The 20,746-nt window shown below is 41.3% G+C and overlaps 1 protein-coding gene across 1 annotated transcript in view; it reads left to right on the forward strand.

Annotated features, from left to right (window-relative positions):
* Positions 1–375: 375 nt before the first annotated feature.
* The window catches only part of FAM189A2 (family with sequence similarity 189 member A2), a 76,749-nt gene continuing 56,378 nt past the window's right edge, over positions 376–20,746 (forward strand). Inside the window, exons 1-2 of the mRNA XM_027549430.1 lie at positions 376–853; positions 14,134–14,190. Of these exons, the coding sequence (XP_027405231.1) occupies positions 455–853; positions 14,134–14,190 (456 nt within the window). The 5' untranslated portion in view covers positions 376–454. The remainder of the gene's footprint in view (positions 854–14,133; positions 14,191–20,746) is intronic.

Consider the following 20,746-nt stretch of genomic DNA (forward strand, 5'->3'; position numbering starts at 1 on the left):
CGGCGCTCCTGTCGCGCCCCAGCTTGTTGGCTGTCGATATCTCCGCGCACAGACCGCAGTTCCCTCCTAGCCTGAGGGAACCTGTTTTAAAATTGGGGCACCGCTTCTGGAGCCCCGGGAGAGAGCGCTGGTTTGGCGGAGCCCCAAAGGGTGCAGGCGCTGCGCGGCGGGACCTCAGGGCGTGCGTGGTGTGGGAGTGGGGCGGGGTGTGGGAGTGGGGCGCGCTCGGGAGGCCGGAGGCCGACCCGCCGGCTGGCAGGTGGGTGCGGCCGGCGGGAGCAGAGGCGGCGGCGGCGGTGGCGGCGGCTGCTGCGGCAGCAAGTGGTTGGGCCGTGCGCATTTTCTTCCCGCCCCCTCCGCGTCTGAGCCCGCCCGCGTGCTCAGAGCGCGGCGCTGGCGGCTCCTCTCCGCGCCCTCTGCCCGCTGCCAACGGCCGCTCTTTCCCCGCTTGTCCATGTCCCTGCCTGTGGTGCTCCCGGGCTCCTGCTGCCCGGTGGCCGGGCTCTCCGGCGGGCCGCAGGCCGGGGGCCCGGGCGCCGCGGCGGCCGCCGCCCAGGAGCCGCCGCTACCCCCACTACGGCCGCGCTGGCCCCGGGCTGCGCTGCAGCCCCCGGCGCGGCCTCGCTGCGGGGCTACCGGGGTGCTGGCCGCGCCGCCTGCGCTCTCTTCTCGCCGGGCCGCCGCCGCGGCCGGAGCTCCGGGCTCCGCGCTGCTGCCCGCTCGCCTGCTGTTGTCGCTCGGTCTGCTGCAGCTGATCCTGGGCTGCTGCATGGTGGCACTCAGCTTTGGGGCGCTGTCGCTGAGCAGCTCCCCGCAGGTGAAGAACTCGTGCCCGTTCTGGGCCGGCTCCTCGGTGAGTGCCGCGCGCGCGCCCCGCTCACCGCGGGGAGCAGGGATCTTGGGCCGGTTCCCTCCACTGCCTCGTGATTGATCGTCCCAGGGCTGCACTTGGGGAGGAGAACCTCTCAGACTGGTTGAAGGTTTTGGGCCGTTGAGGCTGAAAACAAAAAAAGACGTAAAGAGAGTGGAGTTCCATGGTGAATTGGGTTGCACCTGGACGGTGTCTATTTCATGTAGACTAACGGGTTTTGTTATTCCTGTCAAACTAATAGGATAAACTTGATTTCCAGCCCTTGGGGAGATTGGAAGGATGGGGGTCGGTGGCAAAAAAAAAAAAAAAAAAAAAAAGCGGGAAGAAAATGAGTAAACTTCTTTCAGCCATTGAGTGTTTACTTCGCTGACAGCGTCCGCACCGGGAGGGCAAGGCTCTCGACCTGTTTTGTTCACCAGTTTATCAGCAGTGCCAGGCACACAGTAGGGGTATTGTGGGATGGATGAAGTGACAGGTTGGGGCACGTCACTTCTTTTATTCTGCACTGAGGCAAACGTAAACATGAAGTGTCTGGTGTAAAGTAACTCCACTGTGTTTGGGGGACGAGCTCAAGAGGTAGTAACAGTGTGTGTTAACTTGCCGTGTACTTGGTCGTTAAAGGAGGGCCCTAGGCCCGCACTGGGTTCCCGGAGCCAAACAAACTGCTAGGCAGAATTTAATTCTTGAGAACATGAAGCCATCATGTGGATGAGCTTGGAGATGTCTACCCGGCTCTGCCACTGGCCCTACGGGACTGGCGCCTCCAACAGAGAAGGCTGATGTCGGGCAAAAATGTGCTGCCCTGGAGCATCCTTGCTTCCAAAAGATTTCACAGCTTCCAAGGCAATCAGTGTCTTGATGTTTGTTGGGGATTGAGAGACTTGGAAACAGGTCTTCGTGAAGTGATTGTGGAAGATGAATATGTAAAGCAAACAGTCTTTCTCTAAATTAAATCTAAAAGCCTGGCAATGCCTATAGTTCTTACTGAGATCTGTAATGAATGTAGGATACCTAAAAGCATTGGGTGGTCCTTGCAAGTCCACACAAACCCACTTTCAAGACCAATTTTAAGAATATGGTGGTGGTTGTTGCTCACTCCTGTCCGACTCTTTGCAACCCCATGGACTATAGCCCACCAGGTTCCTCTGCCCTTGGGATTTCCTAAGCAAGAATACTGGAGTGGGTTGCCATTTCCTCCTCCAGGGAATCTTCCCCACCCAGGGATCCAATCAGGGTCTCCTGCATTCTCCTGCATTAGCAGGTGGATTCTTTATCAAGGAGCCACATGGGAACCAAAGAATTTTAAGATTATAGGGAGAACGAATTGAACCCAAAGTAATTGTTTGAATAAGAACTGTAAGAACATTAGGTATGTAGAGCCTGGCCTGGTTTTTATACTTAAACTGATGCCAGTTTGTTCTCCTTATTTTGATGCTGGATGATCTTGTGGTACGGCCTGTGCTATGGTGGGTGGAATTCACAATCTTTTATATGTGCAACATATAAAAGAAATCCCCCCTCCTAGCCCTGCCCTTGGGCTCTCCCACAGGCTTCTGGGAGTTCTTTAAAACTTCATGGGGAGGAATATTCTCAACAGGGTAGGTAGGGGTTGGATCTGTCTTGCTTCTTAGTCCACTTGTCAGACTAAATTCAGCCAAATAATGGGTGCATTTAATTTCTCTAAGTACCCTGGGCCAGAAGTGACTCTTGCCTATATTTTAGGGATTTGCTCTTTGTAAAATCATAATCTCTTGTCAAAGATAGCTAGTTTAGGATTATTGAAAACTATTTTTTCTCTCCTAAAATTAAACCCCTAAATCAGTGTACTATTGTGAATTATATCAGAGGTAAATGCATTTTAGATGTCATTTGAGCCATGGTTAGATTTGATGAACTAACCACTTCAGTATTCTTGCCCAGAGAATATCATGGACAGAGGAACCTGGTGGGCTACAGTCCATAGGGTTACAAAGAGTCGGACACAACTGAAGCAACTTAGCACACACGCACGCATCAGATGGCAAAGGCTACTAGTTTGGGCCTGCTGGCTGGGCATGTTCTTGTCCCCAGGACCCAGCAAACCAGAGCAGGGAAAGAATCAGTGATTTGGAACTAAGTCTCTTCTATAGGGTCCTTTTTCCACTCTATGCCCCCCAGCTCTATATGAAACTTGGAACTGTTATTTTCTGTGGCCTGTTTCTGAGGTTGTCTTCAGAATTTGCGGTGACAACAGAACCAACAGATACTGCATGTCCAGAACAACGGAATAGGATTTGAGAATGGCCTTAAGTCCCATAACTCTTTTGCGGGACAAGAGTCTCAGCAGTAGCATACCTTTTGAATTTGTGTGTGTGAGAGGTGGTTTTTTGTTGTTTTTTTTTAACTCTTCTTTATGGAAAAATTTAAATTTATTAAAAGACTGTACAGTGAATTTTCATATGCCCCTAACCCACTTGTTGCACACTCTTTTATCTGTACCTCTTCCTGGTTCTGTTGCTGGCTCTGTGTGTCCTCCTCTTCCCCCTGCACTGGGTGGCTTGTGGGATCTTCGTTGCCCAACCAGAGATTGAACCCAGGTCCTTGGTAGGGAAAGTGTGGAGTCCTAACCACTGGACCACCAGGGAGTTCCCTCTGTGTTCTGTTAACTCCAGAAGGATGGGCTTTCCAAGCAGGGTAGAAAGGAGTTTCAGCATGCTCTCCAGTCTGTTTGTCAGATTCACTTCCCGTGTTATTGTGAAACAAACCTCAGACATCATTTTATCTGTATTTCAGTACATCTGTATTTTTAAAAAGAAAATCTAAGTGGACTAGAGAGATAGCGTAGAAGTGACCAGGAAGTCTTAAGAACCTCACTCCACTTTACTATTTTATTGTGAAAATTTTAAATTTCAACACACGTTGAAAGAATAGTATAATGACCACCCTCCACCAGTGACCCATTACCCAACTTTAGTAGTTATCAACACTTACACGATCACTGTATACTCAGACTCATTCTCCCTTTGTAACACCCACTGGATTATTTTAAGGCAAATCTCCATCATTGTAATTTCAACATTAACTATGTCACAATGTATTTCTAAAAGAAAGAGACTTAATAGTTAAAGGGGAAGGGCTTGATAGCACATTGTAACTAATTTAATTACAGCTAAAGTTTTTATGAAAACTTTAAAAAATTATGACTTGAAGCTTGCAGAATTTTTTTAATGAACACTTTTGTTGAGATATAATTCACATTCCATTTAAATCTACTTAAATCACCCGTTTAAAGTGTGCAATTCAATGAATTTTATTAAATTACAGTTTTGCAACCACCCCCATGATCAATTTCAGAAAATTTTCATCACTTCCCAAAAGAAACCCTGTACCCATTAGCAGGCACACCCCTTTTCTCCCTTACTCCCTTATCAGCAAGCAACTACTCACTTTCTGTCTCTATGGATTTGTTATTCTGGACCTTTCATATAAATGAAGTCATTTGTGCCTGGCTTCTTTCACTTGGTATAACATTTTCAAGGTTCATCCATGTTGTGGCATGTATCAGTACTTCATTTCTGTTTATAACCAAATGAGCATCCATTGTATGGCTATAATGTTTTATTTATCACTCAGAATTTTGACTGGCCTATGAAAGTAGGTAGTTGAGTGGCAGTGCCAGCTTATGTGCTATGCTAAGCTAAGTCACTTCAGTCGTGTCCAACTCTGTGTGACCCCATAGACGGCAGCCCACCAGGCTCCCCCGTCCCTGGGATTCTCCAGGCAAGAACACTGGAGTGGGCTGCCATTTCCTTCTCCAGTGCATGAAAGTGAAAAGTGAAAGTGAAGTCGCTCAGTCGTGTCTGACTCTTAGCGACCCCATGGATTGCAGCCTCCTCCGTCCATGGGATTTTCCAAGCAAGAGTACTGGAGTGGGGTGCCATTGCCTTCTCCAAGTGCCAACTTAAGTCTAAGGTTACTTCAAACCCACGTAAGAACACAGTAGAAAGATATCCTATTTCAAGTTTTGAATAACCATTATATGCCTGAGTCTGCTATAGCAACTAAATCAGCAAATCTTTTGGCTTCAATAAAAGTTTTGCTCATATATTTGATACAAAATTAAGAGCCAAATATATTCATCTGAGGCTTCTCTGGTGGCTTTCCTGTTGGCTCAGATGGTGAAGAATCTGCCTGCAATGCAGGAGACCGGGGTTCAATCCCTGGGTCAGGAAGATCCCCTGGAGAAGGAAAAGGCAACATACTCCACTATTATTGCCTGGAAAATCCCATGGACAGAGGAACCCTGCTGTCTGTGTTCCATGGGATTGCAAAGAGTTGGACATGATTGAGGGACTAAACAACAACAGCAACAGATTCATTTGAAAGGACCATTTTGTTTTTTTTTTTTAATTTTTTTTTTTTGAAAGGACCATTTTGTTAAACACACTGTAGTTAAGGATATTTTCCAATGTATACTCCTGTAACTAGTCTCACCTTCAGCCTGAGATTTGGAGGCTTCCTTCACTTGTCTGAACCGTGAAGGCGTATTTTACCTGTTGTAATATATATTTAAGAATTAGCAAGTTCTATAAAGACTCTTTCCCCATACTTCACATTCTTAACTTTCAGCAACTTGAAGGGAGTGTTTTTAATGTGCTTATTTTTGGGGGGGCACTCTATGATCATCTGTTTCCTTGATGATGTCCTTGACTAATGACTCAATCTATTATTATTCCCGAAGTTCATGAAGCTAAGAGATTAGACACTTTAAAAACATACTGAAGTTTGATCCAGGTGGGTGGCACAGGGAGGATTTGAATGTCCGTGTTCAGTCCGTGCTGTCTTGGCTCCCGGTTTGGAGGCATAGTTAGTTAATATTACTTAGATCCCGCTGGGATTAAAGAGACCAGCCTACCACACTTTTAGGTTAATGAAAGAGTAGAGAGAATTGCATTGTTTTCTGTCTCCCTCAAAAACCAAAATTCCTGACCCTAATGACATGTAGGATCCTTGGGAGATATTTCAGGCAAGTGGTAGAGAATTAGTTACTATTTTTTGTTCTTCTCTGGGGACCCTAATGGCATTTATCATCATTCATGTCTCTGTGTTGAAGTCACTGACCTGAGCTCATGGTCACTCCTCCCTTGATTCTGTGATTCTTTGGCAAGATTCCAGTTCCTTATAAAGACACAGACATTGGTGAAGCTTAAGGTTAATCTTTAAAAAGTTTTACAATGACAAAATGTAAAAAGTGAATGGTTCAAAGGGGAAACTAACACAAAAATTCTAAAATCTCAACCAAACAATAGTACATACATTTTTTCTATCGTGGTCATCAAGTACTACTTTAATATTGCAGCAGTTTTTTAAAGTATAAACTTTGAGATGAATTTCATTTTCTTTGGTCCTTTATTTTACACAACAGCAGAGTCATAAGTTCTTGAGCAAATGTTCAGCCTCTCAGCCTCAGTTACTCATCTATAAAAATGAGTGAGATGATTCTTGCCTCAGAGTTGATTTTGTTAAAGTATAATTAGAGAACATTTAGGAAAATGCTTTGTTGCTGAGCACTAACACCAGGCCTGGTACATACTAGAACTTCTGTCAGTGTTTTTTAAACATAAGGATAATATTTAATTAAGGTAAGGTGAACAGATTAGTTTTTGTGTTTTGTTCTGTGGGATATTGTGGTAACCAACAAGCATACACAAGAAATACCCAGTTGTCCACTTTGTCAGATCTTTTACTGAGTTGCCCTGGGCAGATAAAGAATGATACATGCACATATACATTAAAAAAAAATTCCCAATATAAAAGCTATAGGGCAAGATAGGTTATTAAGAGGTGTGAATATTGTGTTTTTTTACAAGGTAAATATGGGATGTCTATAATATGACCTTTTTTAACTCTGTATTTAGATACAACAACTTTCAATGAACAATTCAGAGTTCAGAACATTTTTGCACTGCAGCATGTTATTGGATTCCTGGAGCAGGAAATGGCAACCCACTCCAGTATTCTTGCCAGGTAATTCCATGGACAGAATAGCCTGGTGAGCTACAGTCCGTGGGGTTGTAAAGACGTGACTGAAGTGACTGAGTACGCATGTGTTAATGGATTAAAACAGAAGAATAGGGTAGTAGAATTATTAATATATGCTTTAGACTTTAGTGATTTGATTTTTAAGCTGAAAAGTTCAGGTACATTCACAATATATGGTGGGTAACAATGATTCTTGCCTGGAGTATCTAAATATCCTTCTTTACAATGTTAGAAAAAAAGAAAGGTCTCTGCTTTTCACTATGAGCTACAAGGAGTGGGTTTCAAGTGAGTGAAACCAAACTTGTAATAAATCTCATTATAATAATATAGAGATAACTTGATATTAGAAAATAGGTTCTTCCCTATTTATTCAGAGCATGTTGTATCTTGCACTGGGCAGAAAGAATGCTAATGGAGTTGCTTTTTACTGTTGCTCTACTCTTTTAAGAAGCACAGGAGTGAAAGTGTGTTTAGGCTTACACAGTCATCTTTGAGCAAGTTGATTTCCTGTTTTTGACCTTCATTCATTCATTTATTCTTTATCCACTCATTCACTCATTGACTCCGGCCATAACTAACTGAGTGCCCCTATGAGCAGCCTTTAGTGATACTTGAGTAAATATTCAGAGATCCAAGTCCTCATGAGATTGTAAGTGAGTGTAAAACACAATTGAACAAATAGTAGCATTATGGAGTAATGAAAGGCCAGTGTTAGGGCCCTTCTTGAGTCCCTTCTGATGCAAGTCCAGCTGCTGCTGCCCCTGAGGAGAGTGGAGGTATTGAATACACTGTATCTTCCTTTTCACGTCCCATCCCCTCTCCCCAATCATGAATTCCACACCTTTCCCCAAAATGTGAACCTCCATTTCTTAAGTCTTGAGCTCTTAAAGGATTCATCCCTAGCTGCAACACTTTTGTTCAACATTCCAGGGCTTCTACCTATGCAGTCCTACTTCCTCTGCTTCCCCTTCTCCATCTCATCAGTCACAGAGTTTCTCTCATGTGTTAGGGCTTACTTAAGCTTAAAGAAAGGGAGAAACTGAGTAGAAGCTGGCGTGAGACTTTGTTGCAGGGTTCAGGGCTGAACAACTCCCCACCTACGACTGGAATATAGTTTCTTGAAGCATCCATAAAAAGTGCTGTTTGCAAAAATCCTCCTGAAATTTAAAGTGGGTGTGTGCTAAGTCTGCAGAACAATTCAAATGGAAATGATATCTTTAAGTATTTTGTCTTCCAACTCATGAATGTGGTATAGGTCTTGATTTATTTGGATCTTTATTTAATATTGTTCAATAAGGTTTTATTTCTTACTACTGAGGTCTTAACGTTTTTTTGTCATATATATTTTGAGATTATTGATATTTCTTATTTGTCAAATACATTTTGTACTTTTTTAACAATTATGTTTTAAATTTAGTTTGCTCATACATGGACTTCCCTGGTGGCTCAGATGATAAAGCATCTGCCTACAATGCAGGAGACCTGGGTTCAATCCCTGGGTTGGGAAGATCTCCTGGAGGAGGAAATGGCAACCCACTCCAGTATTCTTGCCTGGAAAATCCCATGGATGGAGAAGCCTGGTAGGCTACAGTCCATGGGGTCACAAAGAGTCAGACACGACTGAGAGACTTCACTTTCACTTGCTCATATGTGCTAAGTTCTCCCTAAAAGAAAAAAATAAAGAAAGCTTAGTTCTTTTGTCCCAGAGACCCTTCATTTGAAATTGTTTCTGTCACAATCTATCGAAATATTTTATTTATTCATGTATTTATTTATACACATATGCTCCTTTCAACTTTAGCAATACTACTCCTGGGACTTTTTTGTAAATGTCCCAGAAATGAAAAGCACTTGTTTGTAAGGATATATGTCCTTGATGTTTATTGCAACATTGTTAGTAAGGGTAATAAATTGAAAAAAGAGTGAATACCCATGAATATGCAGATGATTGAATATATTAGGTGCTGGCTATACAAAGGAATATTATGTAGCCATTAAATGGAAATGAATAAGAGCTAGTCCGGTAAGCATGAAGTGATTTCCAGTGAAGTATTTGTTGAGAGATAAAAAGAAGAGGAGGAGGAGTGTCTTTTATGATTTTTTTGGTAAGAATCACACCCCTGTGCCTGTGTGTGTATACTTAAAATCCACGTAGGGAACCTGAACCGCAAGGCCTCATGGATTTCAAGTTCCAGGTTGTAAGTAGAAGCAGCCCAGGCCCTCTAGACCAGCAGTCCCCAACATTTTGGGCACCAGGAACTGGTTTTGTGGAAGACAGTTTTTCCCACAGATGGGGAGGGGATAATTTCAGAATGACTGATGCTCTTTATGTTTATTATGCCACCCCTGATCTAACAGGAGGCAGAGCTCTGGCGGTAATGCAAGCAGTGGGGAGTGGCTGTAAATACAGATGAAGCTTCATTCACTGGTCCTCTGCTTACCTCCTGCTGTGTGTCCCGGTTCCTAACAGGCCACAGACCAGTACTCACCCAGGGGTTGGGGACCCCTGGTCTAGACGAGCCCCACCAAGTATGTTTCCTGGAAGAAATCATTTAAAGGAAGGAAATATCCTATTGAATTTAAGATGATGAAAGTATATAGTGCACAAAACAGGCTGCTGATAGTATGTTTAAACCTAGATATATACAAAGAAGCAGTCCCCTGTCTGCCCATATGTATTTCTCGTCCTCGATATAAGTGGGTAGACTTGTCCTCTGCTGGTTTGTTGTGAAATGATTGCCTGCAGTCAATAAATGGAGAATTGAGAGTGTTGCAAGCAGGCCTATGAGCTTTGGATTTCAAGTGGCCCTGTAATCCTTAGAGTTAAAGAAGTTCTTGTGAAATAGTGCATTGGAGTGATTTTGGTAAAAAGTGCATTTGAAAGAAAGTCCTCATAACTGCCTTCAGGAGATTCACTTTACTGCATACACAAAGATAAATGTGTTCCGATGGCATCAGAATGTCCCTGGGCTGAATAATTACTTTGCTCATACTTTGCTTATGAACTGTTTTATTTAAAGGGCTGATGGTGGCTTCCACCTTGCGCTTTGGCAAAATGCTGGTTCTTCTTTACTGAGGATGTTTAGGTTGTTTACTGACATATCATTCTGCAACATGAGATATTTCTCACTGTATTCCCGCCCCCTTTGTGGAATAAGTGTTCAAGAACATTTTCAAATTGCCAATCGTGTGACAAGTGCTGTACTAGGAGCTGGGGATTCAGAGAGACAAGACAGGAGTTCACAGTCAGTGGGCAAGACAAAAATGATACGATATTTTGGAGGTAGAAAAATTATGTGTAGAGGGCTTCTAGGAGGGTGAGGTGTTGAGATTAATAAGGATTAACAGAGAAAGTGACTGTGAGTTGGGACCTTGCAGAATGCATAGGCGTTCTCAGGCAGGAGAGTGGAGGGGAGCTGAGAGATTTCAGTGGCAAAGAGAAGCACGGAGTCCTAGAATGTCTAGAGCCTAGCCAGTCTGAGGAAAGACAAGTATGCCTGGAAGGAGGGTGTGTGGTGGGTGGACCAGGGATATGTGGAAACCAGGCTTGAGAAGTAGGCAGGAGAAGATCCTGAAAGGCCTTGTTTACCATTTTGAGGAATTGACTTGCCCCATGAAGGATGGGGCTTCCCAGTTGGCACTAGTGGTAAAGAACCCACCTGCCAATGCAGGAGACTTAAGAGACGTGAGTTCTATCCCTGAGTTGGTAATATCCTCGGAGAAGGAAATGGCAACCTGCTCCAGTATTCTTGCCTAGAGAATCCCATGGACAGAGGAGCCTGGAGGGCTGCGGTCCCTATGGTTGCAGAGTCAGAAACAACTGAAGTAACTTAGCACGCACGCATGTAGGATGGGTACCCACCTAATGAAGGGAGGGTTGTGGCCGGGCATTCTTCTTCTTTTTTAAACAAAAACGACTTTTATTTTTTTACTTATGGCTGCACGGGGTCTTGTTGCTGCACTTGGACTTTCTCTAGTTGTGGTGAAAGGGCCCATTCTCTAGTTGAGGTATGCAGGCTTCTCACTGTAGTGGCTTTTCTTATGGAGCATGGGTTCCAGGTGAGCGGGCTTCAGTAGCTGTGGCTCACTGGCTCTAGAGCACAGGCTCAGTAGTTGTGGTGCATGGGCTTAGTTGTTCCACGTCTTCCCGGACCAGGAATTGAACCCCTGTCCCCTGCATTGATGGGCAGATTCTTTACCCTTGAGCCACCAGGGAAGCCCCAAATGTTCTTCTTATGAGGCTGACTTTGGCTACAGATTAGGTGCTACTGGGGGCCAGAAGCCTGGATGGGAAATACTGATTCCTTCTGTTTGTGTGTTCTTAACTGACCTTAAGAAAAAACATACAGTCAGTGAAAACATTTTAGGACCATGGACATGAAAGATAGTCCAAGATGGTCTACCAGGGCCCATGTAATCAATAGGAATATTAAATGTTTGAGGTAAAGGCCTTTGAATTTCATGTATTTTTAAAAATATATACTTTAACAGAGCTAGAACAAATAATCTCACAATTTGTATGGAAATACAAAAAACCTCGAATAGCCAAAGCGATCTTGAGAAAGAAGAATGGAACTGGAGGAATCAACCTACCTGACTTCAGGCTCTACTACAAAGCCACAGTTATCAAGACAGTATGGTACTGGCACAAAGACAGAAATATAGATCAATGGAACAAAATAGAAAGCCCAGAGATAAATCCACGCACATATGGACACCTTATCTTTGACAAAGGAGGCAAGAATATACAATGGGTTAAAGACAATCTCTTTAACAAGTGGTGCTGGGAAATCTGGTCAACCACTTGTAAAAGAATGAAACTAGGACACTTTCTAACACCATACACAAAAATAAACTCAAAATGGATTAAAGATCTCAACGTAAGACCAGAAACTATAAAACTCCTAGAGGAGAACATAGGCAAAACACTCTCTGACATTTCATCACAGCAGGATCCTCTATGACCCACCTCCCAGAATATTGGAAATAAAAGCAAAAATAAACAAATGGGACCTAGTTAAAATTAAAAGCTTCTGCACATCAAAGGAAACTATTAGCAAGGTGAAAAGACAGCCTTCAGAATGGGAGAAAATAATAGCAAATGAATCAACCGACAAACAACTAATCTCAAAAATATACAAGCAACTCCTACAGCTCAACTCCAGAAAAATAAATGACCCAATCAAAAAATGGGCCAAAGATCTAAATAGGCATTTCTCCAAAGAAGACATACAGATGGCTAACAAACACATGAAAAGAAGCTCAACATCACTCATTATCAGAGAAATGCAAATCAAAACCACTGTGAGGTACCATTTTACACCAGTCAGAATGGCTGCAATCCAAAAGTCTACAAATAATAAATGCTGGAGAGGGTGTGGAGAAAAGGAAACCCTCTCACACTGTTGGTGGGAATGCAAACTAGTACAGCCACTATGGAGAACAGTGTGGAGATTCCTTAAAAAACTGGAAATAGAACTGCCTTATGATCCAGCAATCCCACTGCTGGGCATACACACTGAGGAAACCAGAAGGGAAAGAGACACGTGTACCCCAATGTTCATTGCAGCACTGTTTATAATAGCCAGGACATGGAAGCAACCTAGATGTCCATCAGCAGATGAATGGATAAGAAAGCTGTGGTACATATACACAATGGAGTATTACTCAGCCATTAAAAAGAATACATTTGAATCAATTCTAATGAGGTGGATGAAACTGGAGCCTATTATACAGAGTGAAGTAAGCCAGAAGGAAAAACACCAATACAGTATACTAACGCATATATATGGAATTTAGAAAGATGGTAACGATAACCCTGTGTACGAGATGGCAAAAGAGACACTGATGTATAGAACAGTCTTATGGACTCTGTGGGAGAGGGAGAGGGTGGGAGGATTTGGGAGAATGGCATTGAAACATGTAAAATATCATGTATGAAACGAGATGCCAGTCCAGGTTCGATGCACAATACTGGATGCTTGGGGCTGGTGCACTGGGACAACCCAGAGGGATGGTATGGGGAGGGAGGAGGGAGGAGGGTTCAGGATGTGGAACACATGTATACCTGTGGCGGATTCAGTTTGATATTTGGCAAAACTAATACAATTATGTAAAGTTTAAAAATAAAATAAAATTAATTTAAAAAAAAAAAAGAACTTTTTGTAAATAGAATCAGAGCAGGAAGTACGCTTTTTTATGCCTGGTATCTATTGTTCAGGATCATGTTTTTGAAATTCATGTTGCTGTTAGATGTATTAGTAATTTCTTTCATTGCTGAGTTGTATTCTTTCCTACGGGTTTTCTATAATTTGTTTACCCTTGGATGGATATTTCGATTGTTTCTAGTTTTTGGCTATCATGAATAACCTGTTATATATATTCTGTGCAGGTCTTTTTTTGGTGGACATTTGTTTTTTATTTCTCTTGGTACAATAATGAGGAATGGAATGCTGGATTGTAAGAGAGATATAGGTTTAGTTTTTATATGAAATTGCCAGAGACCTTTCCAAAGTGGCTTCATCATTTTATGCTTCCACTATTTATGAATGAAATTTCTGATTGCTCCACGTTCTCACCATATTCTCTCAATATTTGGCATTGTCAGAATTTTAAAATTATAGCCATTTATAGTGGTTAATTAGTGCTATCTCATGGCGGTTTAATTTGTATTTCTCTGATTACTAATGATGTTGAATTTTTCATGTGATTATTGACCATTTGTATGTCTTTGTAAAGTGTCTGTTCAAGTCTTTTGCTTTTAATATTGAGTCATGAGAATTTTTAATGGATACTATGTATAACTCATTGTCAGATATATGTGTTGAGAACATTATCTCCAACCTATGTTGCTTTTTAAGAAGTTTTTGATTTTTGATGTAATTCAGTTTTAAAATGTCTTTGCTTATTCCCATGGTCGTGATGGTAATCTTCCATGTTTCCTTCTAAAAGTTTCATAAGCTTTAGCATTTATATTTAGATCTCAATAAACTCTGAGTTAATTTTTATATTTGTTGTGGGGTAGGGATCAAGGTTCATTTTTTTTTCCTGTATGAATATCAATTTTAGCTCCATTTACGGAAACAATGATCTTTCCATCTTGAGTTGCTTTGGTTCTTTTGTTAGAAATAAATTGACCATATGTGTTTCAAAAAAAAAAAAAAAATATATATATATACTTTAGAGATCGGGGATTAGTTATTGGAACTTTTCTAGATTTCTGATACTGTTTGTCCTTGTAGGTGATACTCTCTGGAATCATAGGATTAACAACATGGAAGCGACCTATGATACTCCTGGTATGTACTGATCTTATAAATTTTTACCCTTTGTAAAATGTGCAATTTATGAAGTCTATAGAAACAAACTGTTGAAATGCTAAAGCTTTCTTGTTCCTTAAAAAAATAAGTTAACAATGGACACTGTTATCCAGATGTTCTCATAACAGTAAAGTGAGATGATAATTTTGCTATACGTGTGTTTCAAGTTCTAGGATTAGCTCTATTGTAAAGATATAACAAACACAAAGCAAAGCAAAACTAAACGGCTTACTCTGAACATTTTGAACATACACAGAAGTGGAGGGAATGATATAATAGACTCCCTGTACCGGTCATTCAACTTCAACAATTATCAATTCTTAGCCAGTCTTGAGGAGGTTCTCCACATTCTTTTTCTTTCTCATTCTTTTAAAGGAAATCTCAGCTTCAATCATGAATACATTATTTTTTATTGTTATAATGTTTTGGTTGGATAATCTCAGAAATTCCTTGCTTAGATTCCCTATATTCTCTCTTTATCACATCTATTATATTTTATCACATATATTTTCATGGCAGTAGACTTTGTTCTCTTTTAAGGTATTGAGGTAAAACTCACATAGTATAAAATGAACCATTTTAAAGTGTACGGTTCATCCTTTGTTTTTATTTGCTGTGTCCTTTTGATCAGTAAATGTTATAAAAAATAGACAAATGCGCAGAGAGGCTAACGTACAAGCATGAAGTAGAGGATCTAGGAATTTGATATGAAGTATAATTTTAAATTATTTTTTCTGTATTGCATCTCCTCTTATTTTTCTCCCATCCATTTCAAAATAGGATTAAATGATTTTCTAAATTCATTCTGTAAATATACTTAATATAGCCAGACTGTCGTCCTTCAGACTACTGTTTGCAAGGTGATGGGTACAAATATAAAACTAGTTAAATTCTTACATACAAGGAGGAGAAGCACATTTTAAAATACAATGAGAATAATGGTACTGTGTTGATGGTCTTGAAAAACTAACCTGGAGAGTTTTCAGACCCAGAAGACAATGCAGGCAACATTTTATAACATTTCACATCTCTTTGCTAATATTTCCAGAAGGAACAAATTACTGATGCAGTATTTTAATATATTAGACAGCAGGATAGGAGAAAAGGAAGCTTTGGATGAATCTTGTGGCATGTGCTGGGGTTTGTTTTGCAACAACTCTCTAGGTTACAGTCTCTGCAGAAAAATGTTTGACGGTGTTCAGTGTTTATGCTAGTATTTCACTATATGCGTCATCTTTGCACTGTCCTTTTCCATTGGGTCATTATTGAAATGCTCAGTGACCCTCAAGTATTTAAATAAATTAAAAGCAGAAAACTATCTAATCTAATGCTATTTGTACTTTTAAAATTTCAAATGGTGAGGAGAGTGACTGCTTGTTCTAGATAGATATTAAGAAAGTCCACCTTTTAAAACATTTCTTTCTTTAACACTGTTTTCTTGTGGAAAGGTGCCTTGTGAATTTATTCTGTGAGCTCAAGCAATTTTAACTGAAAATAACCCCAATAAAAATGTATTTCTCATCTTTGTTGATAAGTATATGAACTTTGTGACAAAGTTGTAACCAGTTTGTGCGTATCATGTTGTGCCTGCTTTTTCTGTTTAACATTAAATTAAGTTCATATCAGTAGCTATTATGTTTTCCTGAGCAAGGATTTCATATGCCTATCAGTTAGAATTGCTAAGTAGCTTTTTGTCATATTTCTGTATTACCTTTGGTTGTTGAGTCTGTTGGACATTTGAGCTTCTGTGTTTTGACTGTTAAGAATATTTAGAAGGCCATTTAGTGATTATTTTGAAATGTTAATTAACATCAATTTATAAAGAAGATAAGTTAATTGACAGGAATTGTGCAAAGGAAAACTTTCTGAGTGTATCAGTAGGTCATTTGAGCCTTATGTATGTGTTAATCAGTTATGTCTAACTCTTGGCGAGTTAGACACGGACTGTAGCCCACCAGGCTCCTCTGTCCATGGAATCCTCCAGGCAAGAATACTGGAGTTGGTTGCCATTCCCTTCTCCAGGGGATCTTCCCAATGCAGGAATCAAACCTTGGTCTCCTTCATTGCAGGTAGATTCTTTACCGTCTTGAGTCATGAGGGAAGCCCATTGAACCTTACTCAGTATAATAAAGGAAAAAAAACAGTCTGTGTGAATCTTAATTGTATATCATTATAACCTGTGCCAAATGATTTTATGTAAAAAAGCAAAATGAAAAAAACTGATGTGCCAGTCAGACACTCCTAGTTTGAGTCCTAGCTAGCCACTTGACTTTCCAGTGTCTAGTTTTCTTTCCTGAACAGAGAGGATACTCTAGTGACACCATGGGGTGGCTCTGCCACCACCCCCCACCAACCCCTCCCCCCAGTGGATACTTTTTTTTTTTAACCGCACAAGCATTGCCCTTTGTGAGTTTAGGGAATCTGCGGTTGGATGATTTGAGTGGGAAGCTGTGTTCATTAGAGAAACCAGTAGTGCCCATGTGTTTCCACCAGCTGAGCTGGTCCGAGTTACAGCCCTACCCACCTGCACATCCCACACTCTACCTACAGAGGCGCCTTCTGACCCTGGCACAGCCAGGCTGTCCTTCAGAGACTAGGACCATCTGCCCCGAGCTGTTTGTTTAGCTGCCTCCTCTTCTGGGTCTCAGCTCAGCAGTCATTTTGGGAGAGAGATACCTTCCTGAACCACCCTGATTGAGTGGCCCCTCTTCCATGCCCCTCACTGGGTCCCAACCTCTGAGTACTGGCTCCTCGGTCTGAGAGCAGCCTGAGTGCTTTGCTGGGTGGACCTCTCCTGTGACCCCCAGTAGATGGTCAGTCAGTTCTGTGAGGACAGGGGTCTCTCCCCAGGACCAGTGGGCTCAAGACATATTTATTTTTGAACAGTGGGGTTACTCTTGCAACCAATAAGCTGTTTAGGTTCTGGGCTGGTTCTCAAAGTTTCTCTTTTTGTCCTAAATGTTTCTCACTTGTTTTTGTTCTCTGAACTTTGTGTTTACCTGCTTTTAGCTTTAGGGGGGTTAGGGAGTATTTTGGCTTTTCAGGGGCTTTCCAGTGGCAGGCTGTTCTCTGTTTTGAGTTGCTGTGGGCACACTGGTCTAGAACACTTGAGCACTTCCTTTTCAGAGCTGTTTGCATTTGTGCTCCTTTTTGTTTGTTTCAGTGATTACATCAGGTTTATACTGGTTTGAACAAAGAAGGGTTGGTTTGACCTAGTTCCTTCAAACTCTAGTTTTCATGGAAACTCAGAGTTGGAAACTTCCATTTACTGAGTCCTCTTTTATTGATAAAATAAAAGTCCTTCCTTTTATTGATAAAATACTCAGATGCCAGAACAAAATACAATGTTGGGAGATACTTTGTGAATGTTTGTATCTGTTTTGGCTATGACTGGAATTAGAATTGGGGGTATGTGTATGTGTGTGCATTTGTGTGTGTGTGTTCTATCAAAAATACTTGTATAGTTTCCATTAAGATTAAACATTTTTAAAAGATGGTTTTATTTTTTTCTAGTTATCATTCATTTTTTCATTCTAATAAAATATTGTAGATTTGTTTAGAAATCATAGATTCAGTGCTGGGAATGACCTCAAAGACTGTCTTATCTAGGCACCTCAGTTGGAAAATGGAGTTGTCTTGGTAAGATAGTTGCAGAATGGGTTGACTGGACCTGATATCCCAGGTAGAGAGCCCCTGTCTCAGCCAGGGAAGTTATTTTCTTATTGGATTTGCACAGTCAGTAATGAAACCATGCTAAGACTGGAATAGTACAAGCTTTAATTGATGGACAGAGGATAGAGAAGAGGGAACCTAGTTCACAAATCAACTTCTCAACCCAGTTTGGGTGAGAGACACCAAATGTATTGGAGAGTTGAGGTAAAAGGGAGGGCATTGGAAAGAGTGGATAGAATACCCATGTGTTATCCAAGAATGGGGTAACAAGTTCCAGGGGACCTGGAACTAATGCAGCTCTTCTTTTCAGTCCTTGCATGGGCTTTTCCAGTTGTTGTCATGGCCATCATCAAGTGTCATGGTGCTGGTGGTGTGTCATAGCATGCTAATGCATTACAATGAACATATAACGAGGCTGAAGTTCTACTAGAGGTCAGCCTTTGTTTTTCTTTTTTTCTTTGCAGCTTCCTCCTGAAACTCAAAGATTAAGACTCATTGGTTTCTGTTTGAGGGAGTGGAAGGGTCTCACTCTGGGGCAGCAACCTCAGTGACTGGTGTTTTTCTTTGGTGGTATACTTGGTAAGAGTCGCCACTGTGAAAGCCCAGTCAGGCATGCTGCCTACAGTTTTGGTTGCTTATGAAGTGCTAATTTGAGCTATAGTTATTTTTATTTTTCTTGTCAGTTTGGAACAGAGGGGATGAATATGACCTTCAATGACTATCAAAAACAGCTTTATTCTCTAGTACCAAGAATGAAGAAGATTCTTCCCCAGTGATGTTCTGGGGTTATGTATGTGGTTTATTCTCAACTGCAGGTCCTGTTGATTTGAACTCTAGACTAAAAATAGGAGAAGTAAGCGAGTTGGCTCTTTTTAGAAAATGATCCATCAGTTTCTCTTCTAACTTCAAGATTATAGTATTTAGGGTAAAACCTCATTCCCCAAAGAGCCTCAAAATGTGGCATGCATAACGTATACAGAGATTTTATTCCCCCTCAGCTAATGGTCCCACTAGGCTAGGCTGGTAAGATGGTCCTGCTTCATGAAACCATTTGGGGATCCAGTTTCTTTCCATCTTATTGTGCCTCACAGGAAGAGTAATGGAACATCCAGACCCTTTTGTCAAAAGAGATTGACAAATTGGCATCACTAGATAGTCAGAAATATACATATAGGTGGGTTATGGTGCAGGATAGGTAGTGGCCCTTTCATTCCTGATGATATAAAGAACAGGAGGAGGGCAGAATACCTTGGCACAGTTCAGGAATCTGTACATTTATAAAAGGAACTCTGAAGCTCTGGCTTGTGCAGTTTGGTTCTTTCAAGTACATTTCACGGTTGTTAATAATTTGGAATGAACTCCCTGGTTTGAAAGTTCAAGAAACCTGCATTTTAATGCTGACATGTTACCACTAATTATTGGATGGTCTTGGGGAAATCTCTTGATTTCCCCTTCTATAAAATGAGAACTCAGAACACTCTCTTTAAGAGTCCTTCTGGCTCTCATATTATAGGTGTCCAAAATCCTCTTTAGTTACCTGGAAGGTGTTTTAACTTTAGATGTTCATTTGCACCAGGTTATTGTAAACTCCTGCGTATAAAGTGAAATATGATTGTTTCACACTTGGTATTTTATATTTATCTTTGGCTGTGTCGGATCTTCGCCACGGCATGTGGGCTCTTCTATAGTTGTGGTGCCTGGGCTTCTCTCGTTGCTGAGCGGCTTAGTTGCTCCAGGGCATGTGGGATCTTAGTTCTCCAACCAGGTATCAAACTCATGTCCCCTGCATTGGAACATGGATTCTTAACCACTAGACCACCAGGGAAGTCCCTACACTTGGTGTTTTAAGGCATAAAAATGGAGGGCTTTTCTCACTCTTTAGAATTATTAATACTACTCTCTTGTATGCATATAATGCATAAGAGTTTACCAGGTTCTTTCATTTACCATTCTTGTGTGATTTCTATGGCAGGTGTTTTTCTTGTTTTGTAGATAATGAACCAGTGGCTCAAGAGTTAACTGGCTTGTCCACTTCCCAAACAGATGAACTATTATTAGAAAGAACCTAGGAGCTTTGATTCCTAGTCCATTGCTTGTTTCATAGTGCTAGTACATCACCTCCTCCATTGGCAAATTAGTAGGTATTTCTCTGTGGCCAACAGTGCTGTGTGTGTGTAACATAATTTACATAAGTTATTTCCTTAGTGCTGACTGTCTACTTTTTTTCCCCGTTCCCAAGTGGCAAAAGCTTAAGGAATTTTGCCCTTGACTCAAAAGTATTAGACAGAAGGTGACAGAAGGTCAAGTTTTGGGACTTAGTCTTGTCACTTTCAATCAGTGAACGGATAAGGAATTTATCCACTCAGTTTCCTCATCTGTACAGTGGGAAATCAACCATCCCTCAGGATCTCAGTGAGGAACAAAAGACACGAATGCACAAGGAAACTACAAAATGTAAGGTGAGGCAAGCACATTATGCATGTTTTTCATCATTCACTGAGGAAATCAGTCTCCAAGATCTGATCTCTCAGTTTAGTGTGTCATTAAGTGATCTGTCGCAACAAAATATGCATTTAGGTATCACGAAGTTACCTAGACTGGGTTTGGCAATAGACTTATCTATTGGCAATAGAGCTGTTATTTCTCTGCTCTGATTGCCTCACCCTGGAGGAAATCAGAAATGAGAAAAAATTGTGGAACTCCTTTCTGGGAAGAATCAAGGCTTTGCTTTACAAAATGACCTAAGCCATTTGCTCATGCTCTCATTATTAGCAAGTTTAGTTTGGTAGCAACAGGTAGCTGTGAAGGCTTTGAATTAACCTTCCTGCCAAGTTGATTGTTACAGTGAAAGTGAACCCCTGCC

This window comes from Bos indicus x Bos taurus, chromosome 8, assembly GCF_003369695.1.
Source record: "Bos indicus x Bos taurus breed Angus x Brahman F1 hybrid chromosome 8, Bos_hybrid_MaternalHap_v2.0, whole genome shotgun sequence".
NCBI lineage: Eukaryota > Metazoa > Chordata > Mammalia > Artiodactyla > Bovidae > Bos > Bos indicus x Bos taurus.